The following is a 12,500-nucleotide window of genomic DNA, read 5'->3' on the forward strand; positions in this document are numbered from 1 at the left end:
TGCTACGTCCCTGTTAGTGTGAATAATAGAATAATAGAATAGAATAATGTTTATTGTCATGAACCAGTAAAGTTATTGACACAACAAACAACAATTTGTATGTGTGTGTGTGTGTGTGTGTGTGTGTGTGTGTGTGTGTGTATGTGTGTGTGTGTGTGTGTGCGTGCATGTGCGTGCGTGTGCGTGCGTGTGTGTTGTTTTGTATGGTACGAACAACGAGTGTGCTTGCCGGCAGATTCTGCCGAAATGTTAGACAGCTTTTTGTTTCCCTAGTCACTGTCCTTTAATGACAAGACACATGAACGTAAAACAGCTTGTGGTGGTAGCCTAGGGAGCGTTAAAAACTTTCTGTTCCATTATCGCCCCACGAAACAGTGTACGGAATAATGAACGACCCCGTCGAGACATGCGCAGTAGGAGTTCATTCCCGCCAAACTCTCGTCTGCTGCTGGTTGCGTCTTTGCGATGTAATTGTCTAAATATTGATGTCTGCTGGATTATAGGCTGACGCTGGTGTGTGTCAGAAAGAGAAAAGGGGCAATCTCCCGATATAACCCCGTCGGTTCAATCTTCAAATGGTTCAAAACTACAAACACCGTACCGGTTATGGATTCCTACAACGGGATACCGGAATAGGTCCTGTAAATATAGTAACGGAAAAACCAAGTTCAACACCACTCTATATATACTCCAGACGTCACGTGACGGAAAGAATGTCATCACACCATTGAAATGACATTCTTTCCGTCCCCTATAGGCGACGAAATAGGTCAAATTTTGTGCACTTTTTAGTGGAAAATGCTTCGACGCCGGAGCGGGTACTGGACCCAGTGCCGTTGTAGTGCAAGTGTACTTTGTAGTGCACTTCCACTACAACGGCACTGGGTCCAGTACCCGCTCCGGCGTCGAAGCATTTTCCACTAAAAAGTGTGACCTATAACCGGTACAGTGTTTGTAGTTTTGAACCATTTGAAGATTGAACCGACGGGGTTATATCGGGAGATAGCCAGAAAAGGAAGAGAGAGAAATATGGCAGGCTTCCAGAGCCAGGTATAGTCATGTTTTTATGGAATTTGTTCGTGACATATACAATTCGTCATTGCCGCGGTGTGAGTCATCTCACAGAACACGTCGGAAAAGCAAGCATGTCGATAAAATGACTGCTTTGTACTTTTTTGAGTCACTTGAGAAAAAGTGACTCTATGTAATCGGTCAGTGTTAGTCTGTCCGGCCGTAGACACCACCTTAACGTTGGACTTTTCTCGGAAACTATCAAAGCGATCGGGCTCATATTTTGTTTAGTCGTGACCTCCAATGACCTCTACACTTTAACGATGGTTTCGTTGACCTTTGACCTTTTTCAAGGTCACAGGTCAGCGTCAAAGGAAAAATTAGACATTTTATATCTTTGACAAAGTTCATCGGATGTGATTGAAACTTTGTAGGATTATTCTTTACATCAAAGTATTAATTTACATCTGTAGCCTTTTACGAACGTTATCAGAAAAACAAGGGAGATAACTAGCCTTTTCTGTTCGGCAACACACAACTTAACGTTGGGCTTTTCTCGGAAACTATAAAAGTGACCGGGCTCAAATTTTATGTGAACGTGACTCATTGTGTTGTGAATAGCAATTTCTTCCTGTCCATCTGATGCCTCATATAATATTCAGAACTGCGAAAGTGACTCGATCGAGCGTTTGCTCTTCTTGTTTTCTCCAAGTTTGGTTCTGTCTTTTCTTGGTACTTTCTTTTGTCATCGCTTCTTCCTTCTGTTGGTTTTTTTGTCTTTCATTATTTGTTATATATAGTTTTTCCAGTGCTACACGTGTTGAAACCTACATGTTTATTTTCGTCTCTTGAATGACTGGGGCAAATGTGTCACCCTCAGATAAGGTTTCCGTGGTTGTGGATTTACTAGCCTTGCACGCACAGTCAATCTTGCATCTGGACTTACAAACGGATTATGAAGCAAGAAACATCCCACCTTCCTTTAAGATCCTCTGACCTGCGCATATAACCAACCATTAATGAACGTTTAGAACTGCCAAGTTCAGGTTCTGCCGCATCGTCCGAAGACCTCACTGAATATATATATATATATATTACGTAGCAGTCAGAAACCAGGAGACTGAAATAATGCAAGTTTCGTTTGGCTTAGTATCACACCGCGGTAGAAATGTCCGACAGTTCTAAGATATCTGCGATGAAAGGACACCCGGCTTTGGGTCCAGTGGAAAGTATCTCTACATTGCATGTGGCTTGTCATGACATGTATACTTTTTGTAGAGAAAATAGAAAAAGGGACAACATAAGGTGTCCTTTCAAGGGAGGTGTCCTCTCATCGGAGGAGCCACACATCACAAGTTGCACTGTTGTAACATTGTTCTAATTATGTATGTTGTGGGTGCGTATGCAGTGTATGTAAGTGTCTGCCTGTTTAATTCCAGCGTGTCTCCCTTTTTCCTGTCTGGCTGTGGGTACGGATCGATGGATTGATATGTGTACATGATGATGTGCATATTTTATATTATATATTATATATATGTGCGCGATTCAAAATAGCATCTGTCTTTCGTCAAAAAAATTAAATTTAAATAACAAGTCTGACAGTGACAAATGCGAAATTTGAACTGCTAATACACACAATCTTTTTTGTGTGCAGGTCCTACATCTCCTTCGACATCCTGCGTCGTGTGATGACGGACTACTTCAACTATGACGTCTTCTACTGCATGAACGTCACCGATATTGACGACAAGGTGCGTACAGATGCAGATTCCCTGTAGTGTCGCATAGGGTTGGTTTGGGCTGTTGTGGACGTGATTATGGTGTCGTTGGTAGTTACGGATTCATTGTATTGTCGTGGTAGTGGTGGTGGTGACACTGGTTATGTCGTGCGGTTTGTATTTGAAATGATTGTGCAGCTTGTTAATCAGTGGACTCTTCGGTTCTTGCAAGATGTAAGTACACGCTTTGGGGTCATCAAGTCACATTATCACAGAGGCCAGTACGTTCTCCACAGTTGAACCTGCCCTTGCGACCACCTCTCAAAAGCGACCACCTGTCCCCAACGACCATTCCGAGGGATCCCAGACGAGTTTTTCTTCAAGATATAATTTACTTTTCCACAGCGACCACCTGTCTATCACGACCACTTCTGGTTGGCCCTTGGATGGTTGGCCCTTGGATGGTTGGCCCATGGATGATTGGCCCATGGATGGTTGGCCCTTGAATGGTTGGCCCTTGGATGGTTGGCCCTTGGATGGTTGGCCCTTGAATGGTTGGCCCATGGATGGTTGGCCCTTGGATGGTTGGCCCATGGATGGTTGGCCCATGGATGGTTGGCCCTTGGATGGTTGGCCCATGGATGGTTGGCACATGGATGGTTGGCCCTTGGATGGTTGGCCCTTGGATGGTTGGCCCTTGGATGGTTGGCCCATGGATGGTTGGCCCATGGATGGTTGGCCCTGGGATGGTTGGCCCTGGGATGGTTGGCCCTTGGATGGTTGGCCCATGGATGGTTGGCCCATGGATGGTTGGCCCTTGGATGGTTGGCCCTTGGATGGTTGGCCCTTGAATGGTTGGCCCTTGGATGGTTGGCCCTTGGATGGTTGGCCCTTGGATGGTTGGCCCATGGATGGTTGGCCCATGGATGATTGGCCCCTGGATGGTTGGCCCTTGGATGGTTGGCCCTTGGATGGTTGGCCCATGGATGGTTGGCCCTTGGATGGTTGGCCCTTGGATGGTTGGCCCTTGGATGGTTGGCCCTTGGATGGTTGGCCCTTGGATGGTTGGCCCATGGATGGTTGGCCCATGGATGGTCGATAAAGACAAGTACGATTGCACTTCCCATTCTAAAAACCACACTCAGGTCAAGGGTCAGAGGTGACAAGGTGAAGCGGAGAGTCCGTGTCGATTTCTCTCCCTTGCCGGACTAGCGGCGGTTGGCGGTTGTCTCCCCTCCCCTTTTAAAGCGACCTCTGGGAGTCCCCGACTATTAGGAAATTAATTACCTCCCCTGGATACCATCTTTGATTTTTTTTTTCCCCAAGCAAGCGGGGAGAGACCATCAGTCTTTGTTTTGTCAGTCCGCTGCAGCGAGCATCTTGACGATGAAGTTGGACAGCGGATAATGGAGATGGTCAGATAATGATTGCAGCGAGGGACCGTCCGGACAGGGCTGGGGCGAAATGAGTCGACCCGCGATGGGCTGTGACTATGATCGTCTGTACACTGAAGCATCATGATGCATGGTGGGTTGTCCTTGTGAAGAAATGATGCCTGACTTGTTTTAACTGATAAACGGGGAAAAATCTTGTTCCATAAAGAATGCCTGATTGGTTTTGATTGATCCATGAGGAGAATTTGGTCCATTGTGTATAGAAAATGATGCCTGATTGGTTTTAATGGATAAAAGGGGAGAATATTGTTTCCATTTTGATAATGAAGGTGGAACTGGGTTGAACAAAAATTATGGGACGTAAACATTTTTGCACTGAGACAAGGGAAAATATGCTTTTCGTGATTATTGACGTTGCGAGCTTGACGCCCATAGTGGGGGTTTGACGTAGTCTTTGCCTGATTGGTTTGGATTGAAAAACGGTGAGAATTGTGTCCAGTTTGTATTGATCATGTTGTGGTAGAATGTGTGTTGAAAAGTGATGTGGTATCAATAGGATGTAATAAGCTTTTGAGGAATAACGTCTTTGTATGCATTGTTTCAGTCATTTTTATGACGTCGGTTCTTGCACAGAGATTTGGCCAAAAAAAAGATTAAAAGGTTTGTTTCTAGTGACGAGGCAAACAAAATAAACTAGGGTCGGTAGCTAATTCCTGTTTTTATATTTAGTCAAGTTTTGACTAAATATTTTAACATCGAGGGGGAATCGAAACGAGGGTCGTGGTGTATGTGCGTGCGTGTGTGCGTGCGTGCGTGTGTGTGTGTGTGTAGAGCGATTCAGACAAACTACTGGACCGATCTTTATGAAATTTGACATGAGAGTTCCTGGGTATGAAATCCCCGAACGTTTTTTTCATTTTTTTGATAAATGTCTTTGATGACGTCATATCCGGCTTTTCGTGAAAGTTGAGGCGGCACTGTCACGCCCTCATTTTTTAACCAAATTGGTTCAAATTTTGGTCAAGTAATCTTCGACGAAGCCCGGGGTTCGGTATTGCATTTCAGCTTGGTGGCTTAAAAATTAATTAATGACTTTGGTCATTAAAAATCGGAAAATTGTAAAAAAAAATAAAAATTTATAAAACGATCCAAATTTACGTTTATCTTATTTTCCATCATTTGCTGATTCCAAAAACATATAAATATGTTATATTCGGATTAAAAACAAGCTCTGAAAATTAAATATATAAAAATTATTATCAAAATTAAATTGTCCAAATCAATTTAAAAACACTTTCATCTTATTCCTTGTCGGTTCCTGATTCCAAAAACATATAGATATGATATGTTTGGATTAAAAACACGCTCAGAAAGTTAAAACAAAGAGAGGTACAGAAAAGCGTGCTATCCTTCTTAGCGCAACTACTACCCCGCTCTTCTTGTCAATTTCACTGCCTTTGCCATGAGCGGTGGCCTGACGATGCTACGAGTAAAATGGCATTGCGTTCAGTTTCATTCTGTGAGTTCGACAGCTACTTGACTAAATATTGTATTTTCGCCTTACGCGACTTGTTATTTATTTACTCTTATATCTATTGAAGTTTTTTTTTTCTCCCTTACACAGGTGTATGTGGCTTTTTATTGTCCGGAAATCGCGCGAACGGTGTCCCCTAGATGTCGGAGAAGAATAACTTTCCTTGCACAGTCTGCAAAAGTTTGTTCTTTTGTTTAGGCCAAAAAGAAAAATATGTCTGTTTCCGGTTGTTTGTTTGTTCGTTCATGGGCTGAAACTCCCACGGCTTTTACGTGTATGACCGTTTTTACCCCGCCATTTAGGCAGCCATACGCCGCTTTCGGAGGAAGCATGCTGGGTATTTTCGTGTTTCTATAACCCACCGAACTCTGACATGGATTACAGGATCTTTTTCGTGCGCACTTGGTCTTGTGCTTGCGTGTACACACGGGGGTGTTCGGACACCGAGGAGAGTCTGCACACAAAGTTGACTCTGAGAAATAAATCTCTCGCCTAACGTGGGGACGAACTCACGCTGACAGCGGCCAACTGGATACAAATCCAGCGCGCTACCGACTGAGCTACATCCCCGCCCTTCTGTTTCCGGTAACATCGCCGAAAAAAATAGGGTCGGTCCGGTCGGTTTTAATTTTTTATTTTTTTTATTTATTTTTTTTTAATTTTTAACCTTTTTCTTACGTTTTAATAACGTGTTTTTACGTGTGTTTTTTTTTTTTAACGCTTCCTTAGTTTACTTACAATTATTTAGCACATGTTTTTGACCAAGATATATTGAAACTAAATAAAGTATACTTGACTTCATATTTTTGTGTGTGTGTGTGTGTGTGGTGTGTGTGTGTGTGTGTGTGTGTGTGTGTGTGTGTGTGTGTGTGTGTGTGTGTGTGTGTGTGTGTGTGTGTGCGAAAAGCAAAAAAAAACTTTAGGGTCGGCGCTTAAAAATAGGGTCGGTCGGGTTACCGGAAACAGACATATTTTTCTTTTTGGCCTTAGACAATGTTTTTTTAAGGTTACCAAACAAAAGTCTAGGGTCGGGAGGAAAAAAATAGGGTCGTTCTGGGAACCGAAAATAAGGAACTTTTTGTTGCCTTGATATAAATGTAGATGGAAGCAGAATCTTATTAGTGCGAAACTATTTGACGGTTCCTGTCATAAATCAGATGAGCGCGTTGAAATTCTTTTTCAGTAGTTGCAATTTCTTGGTTATTGTGTTGAACGAAAGCTATTTCCTGACCTGTTAGTGTCTAGTTAGCGAACAATGCTATTATATATCGCGTAAAATGTTTTGTTGGTACATGCATGCCACGAATTCAGAGTATCTGTTGGTACGCGGGTCCTTGGTTGATGGGAATTGGACTTCGTGGAGAGGCACGGCACCAGAAGCTCTGTCTCGGGCTGGAAACTATTTTGTCATTTGAGTGTGTCCTAGTTTGCACACGCTCGCACGTGTTATTCTCATATGTTTGAAAACTGCTCTTGAGAAAAAATATCAGGTTTGTTAATAATTATCAAACACTGTCACTTCTCTCTCTCTCTCTCTCTCTCTCTCTCTCTCTCTCTCTCTCTCTCTCTCTCTCTCTCTCTCTCTCTCTCTCTCTCTCTCTCTCTCTCTCTCTCTCTCTCTCGTCCTCCTCGTCCTCCTCCCCCTCCTCCTCCTCCTCATCCTCCATCCAATACACGTCATCCCGGTCTGTGTGACGATAGAATCTTTCTAATGAATCCTTGTCCCTCGGGAATGGTTGTCTCTCCATCAAATCAGAGCAGCGTGAAAATATTATCGTGCTTTGGTCACTTCGGTGGCCAGTCCTTGGTGGTCACTGGCACACTGTGCAAACACTGGACACACAGCACAGAGCTGTGTAAGGGGAGGGTGGTCGGGACAGATTTACTGCAGAAAACCAGTCTGAGCTTGCATTAAAAATAAGGCTTATTATTCAAACTTAGTTTTAATAGGATTAGGGAATTAGGATCACTCACGTATGTATAAAGCTGCAGGAACAGAGACAGTGCATAGTTCATTCCGGTCTGTGGCAAGAATCAGTATAATTATATTCCTGCATTTCTGATTTATTGCCTATCGGTCTTCCTGCCTGCGTTTGTGCTCAAAAAATTATGTAAACCGATTTGCACCTGTTTGCGTACTTGTGTTAGTGCGTTTGTCTAATGTCTGTCTGTCTCTGCGTTACTTCTTTTTCTTTTTATTCTGACAAACACGGTATCACACACAGCCACGCACACAAACACAGCCACGCGAGCACGCACACACATAGACACACCCACACAGCCACGCGCACACACACACACACACACACACACAGCCACGCGCACACACACACACACACACTGACAGTCACACACATACACACACACACAGCACAAAGGACTATCCTGTCTGCGACAGACAGGGTGTTGTGTGGAGCTACATATGACCCCAGATGTCGATTTCTCACTCCTCCAGTCACAGCTCCCACCTGACCCGACACACACAGTCTAATTAACATTTCCCCGGTCTCTAATGCTGGCCTTTCCGCACCTGAACTCCGCCAGTTCCATAGATAAGACATCTAAATCCGGCGTGCCACCTGATGAAAAACGGAAAAGAAATTAAGGAGAGTGTGTGTGTGTGGGGGGGGGGGGAGAGAGAGAGAGAGAGAATTAGAATTGCGATAGACAATGCAACCTTGGAAAAAATAGAGAAAATAAGGGGAGGGGTGGGGAAGAGGGAGGGCGAGAAATGGAAAGAGCGAGAGACAGTTTTGGCTTTGTACGTTTCATGCAGCTGTTAGCAGATATGTTTTTTGAGAAGGGGAGGAGGGGGGGGGGGTGGCCGTACATTTTGAAACATCCGGTTATACCTAGCACATGGATCTGGAGATTCAATATTTTTGGCGTGATAATTGGCAAACTGTCATATTTGCCATACTTATTTTACTCTCATCTCAGTTCTAATATAAGTGGTCTGGGATAAGGCATGAAGAAGCGGATGGGATCGGAAGTTTTTGGGGTTTTTTTCTACTTTTTAAATTTGTGTATTTGTAAGTTATGACGTTAAACAGCCACCCTCGATTCCCCTATTTTCTCTCTCGCGACAAACAAAAGAAAAGGGCAGAAGAGGTTTTTGTTGTACGTAGCCATTTAATCAATGCTCTGTTCACTAGTTTATCGTTGGTGACATTATTTAGCATGATAATTTGAAGCGAGCTCTTTTAGGCTAAAAGAATCAGTAACAGTTCGTGGTACTGGTAGTGCAAAACGGTAATCCGACAATTTGCTGTTTGAGCGGAATTTTATTGATTGTTTTGTCCGTCTGCTTTACTTTCTGGGTTTTTATAAAATTTCATTTGTCATTTTATTTTTGTGTGTAATTATTTTGGGGGACTCTGTGTGTACCTTAGCAACAGACTTCGCTGGTGAAGGGGGCTGTTTCCCCTCTAAAAAAGCTGTACTATATCTTACTTTAACGTATACGTTTACGTATAAAGTATACAGCCAAACGTATACGTATATTGTTCAAAAGCAAATTCAACCCACCCATCTTCAAACATGTGCTTGCAAAAGTATCATTTAGTACGTCGGTAAACAACTGACAGATCTTTTTCTGAAAAAAGAATTCTGTTAACAAAAATGTAAAGCCTCCCAGTTCCACCACCCTCCCTTGTCCGCGCGTGAGTCTTCTTCGTTCTTTCTTTCTTTCTTTTTTATTTTTCTTCTTTTAAATCTTTTAGATGCCGCGCCGATCTGAGAAGCGTTGAGAATGTAAATGCAAATTTGAATATGGAAAACGCTGGCTCATTCCTCGAGACTCTAAAGAGCCAATAAACCTTCTCTGGGTGTCCCTTCATCTTTATCTTAATTAGAAATGTGGCCCCTCATTTGAAGAGTTCGTCCTGTCGCCGTTAATGCCGTTCCACGACAGAAAACTCCCTCCCCGCTCAACCTTAAAACACCCTCACCCACCCCTTCCCAAACTCCCAAGCAGATCTTCGCCCAACGCCTCTATCGTGTGTGCCAGCCAATCACCATCGCTGCATTTTCACACCCACCTCCTTCTTCCTTTACCCCTTTTCTTTCGAGTTTGACCCCGATTATTCTTTGGTTTCGATTATCGACATGCCATCGCAGCAATCACCTCCTCCCATAGCCACCCATTTTACGCTGACATCTACCATCGCCATCAGTAGACCCACCAACCACCAAGCTTGCTGCATGTTGCCCTACTGGTCCCAGAGTCTTCAGAGCGTGACAGCCTACCGACCCCCATCCACTCTGTCATCCTGGCCACAGCGGTCACCCCGCCCTACCCTCCCAAGTCTGCGCCCACCCCCTGCAGGCCTGAGAGTGTGAAAACAAGCGTCGTGATCACAACCACAGCCACCCCGCCTCAGCTCCCATTTAGATTGGCTTCTACACGCCGTAATGTTTCTCGGACCAGCGCCGCCACAGCAACGACCCTCCCCTGCCCCCCCCCTTCCCCCTTTTTAAGCTATGGCCACCTCAGACTCACTGTAGCATGAATTGAATGTGTCCACCCTCATCATCACCACCACCACTAGGTTTTCCAGTCTCATCCCTCCCCATGGTGCGAGACGACAGCAAGAACCTTTGCCACCACCATCTCCACCCCCATAAGCAGCAAGCACCCGGGGTGACCACAGCGTGAAGCCACACCGACTGCCAGCCTCCACCACCATCAACATCCACCCTCATACAGCCTCTGCCTTCATCCGGACCGCTTTCCACGGCGTCAGGCGACAGCGACCACCACCACCATCCTCATCATCCACCCCTCTGCTCCCAGTCCTTGCCTTTACCCAGACGTCCCACAGTGTGAAGTGACAGTGATCACCACCACCATCGTCATTTTCGTCACCGTCATCATCCACCCCCATGCCACACCGCCTCTGCACCCAGCCTCCGTCTGCCTGCACGACCACACTGGGTCCGAGCAGCTTCTGACGACAGTCATCATCATCTCCATCACAACAACAACAGCAGTCATCCGAAGACTGCCCCCCCCTCCCCCCTCCCACCTCCTACCTTCTCCTTCATCCTTCATCCTTCCAGCCCCAGACTCCCCACGGCGTGGTAGCTTCAAAAGGTGCGGGGCGACAGACGTGACATTTGGGTGGAGGGCGTTGCGTTGCGCCAGGCCATACAGCCCCGATCTACCCTATTGCCTGCATTGAGCGGCTTGTCAGGGAGGGCGGTCTATATGGCGGGAGCTGGGGGAACCGCTATGGAAATTTCGCTCGTTACCGCCTCGCCGCCACACTTCAAAACGCGAGCCTCAATCCCCGTCCTTCTCGATATCGGGTCACGAGGGTTTAATGCTCAGCTTGTTTCCATCTAGATCACATTTTTTTCTGTGTTGGTTTCTTGTTTTAGCTTCTTTTTCTCTCTCCGTATCCCTCTCTCTCTCTCTCTCTCTCTCTCTCTCTCTCTCTCTCTCTCTCTCTCTCTTTCTCTCTCCCACCCTCTCTCTCTCTTTTTTCTCTCTACCGCCCTCTCACTTTCTCTCTCCTCCCCTCTCTCTCTTTCCTTCCCTCTCCTCTCTCTCTTTTCCTCTCTTTTCTCCCCCTCCCTTCCTGCCTCCCATCTCTCTTCTCTCTCTCTCTCTCTCTCTCTCTCTCTCTCTCTCTCTCTCTCTCTCTCTCTCTCTCTCTCTCTCTCTCTCTCTCTCTGCGTGCAGATTAAAAAGAACTTTCCTGGGTTGCTAGTCACATGAGTTTCGATTGACTGATCGGTTGCCACTGAGACGGTTGTGAAAGGAGGTGTGGTCGAGGTGCGGGGAGGAGCGGGATCTATCGTCTGCTTTGTGATTTATAAGTCTGCTGCATCAAAAGCCTGTCGAGTCATTACTGCCTACTTTTTCATCTCTAACCTCCCCTCATCTACCCCCTCCTCTTTCTCACACCCTTCATCCTAGCTGCCCCAGACATAGACATACTTACCTTATCATGTCCTTATTCTCGTGGTTTGGGAGCTGGCGGCGTTTCATGCGTTTTCCACACCGATTTAGCTGGGCTGAATGCATATCTTGATTTTGTTTTTTTTTGTCACGAGTTTTGTGATTATGGAACACAGATTTTTGTCAATATTGTGATTCACCTTTCCTTTTGTCAATATTAAGATCCCCTCCTCCCCCCCCCCCCTACTCCCCTGTAGTTGAATTCTGTGTCTTTGTGACCTTAACGGCTTAAGGTTTTGGCTGGTTGGTCGGTTGATTCGTTGTTTTTGAAGGAGATCCTTTTTGTGTTTGGTGACTTTTGATGATGCTTGAGTCTGTAGGCGATCTTACTGATCAGCGCTCTCTCTCTCTGTCTCTCTCTCTCTCTCTCTCTCTCTCTCTCTGTCTGTCTGTCTGTCTGTCTCTCTCTCTCTGTCTCTCTCTCTCTCTCTCTCTCTCTCTTCTACTTGTCTTCTTCTGCCCTCTTCCCAACTGTTTTTTCCGCAACATCTTTTGACATCGTCATTTTGTGCGATCAGCGGTTTTCACAATCTTCTTTAAAAGACCAAGAGCATTTGAGATTGTAATACCTCAAATGTAATTGCCTATACTTTTGGTATGTTTTGTCTATATCAAGATGACCATGAACGTTAGCTATCGTTTACTCATTGTATTTCACCCCTAACGTGTCATGTGTCTGGTTTATTGTTCGATCCTCATTAATATTTCACATCTGATAAACAGTTTTAGTTGGCCATGGACATTACATACGTTTGACCCATTGTGAAATTGCCAAGGACATTTAGTGTGTTTATTACATCGTTAGCTTCCACCGGGCAATTGATATCTCTTACACTGTTTGAACTGACCAGGGAAATATTTGTATTCACCCATTCTTA

At 45.0% G+C, this 12,500-nt stretch overlaps 1 protein-coding gene and 1 long non-coding RNA gene across 2 annotated transcripts in view; one reads left to right on the forward strand and one right to left on the reverse strand.

The window, feature by feature from the left end:
* LOC138970797 (cysteine--tRNA ligase, cytoplasmic-like) overlaps positions 1-12,500 on the forward strand; it is a 173,912-nt gene that overhangs the window by 116,378 nt on the left and 45,034 nt on the right. The window contains exon 4 of the mRNA XM_070343332.1: positions 2,666-2,762. Within this exon, the coding sequence (XP_070199433.1) occupies positions 2,666-2,762 (97 nt within the window). The remainder of the gene's footprint in view (positions 1-2,665; positions 2,763-12,500) is intronic.
* LOC138970801 (uncharacterized) overlaps positions 1-12,500 on the reverse strand; it is a 101,992-nt gene that overhangs the window by 32,637 nt on the left and 56,855 nt on the right. The window lies entirely within an intron of this gene.

The sequence above is a fragment of the Littorina saxatilis genome, linkage group LG7 (assembly GCF_037325665.1).
Source record: "Littorina saxatilis isolate snail1 linkage group LG7, US_GU_Lsax_2.0, whole genome shotgun sequence".
Taxonomy (NCBI): Eukaryota; Metazoa; Mollusca; class Gastropoda; order Littorinimorpha; family Littorinidae; genus Littorina; species Littorina saxatilis.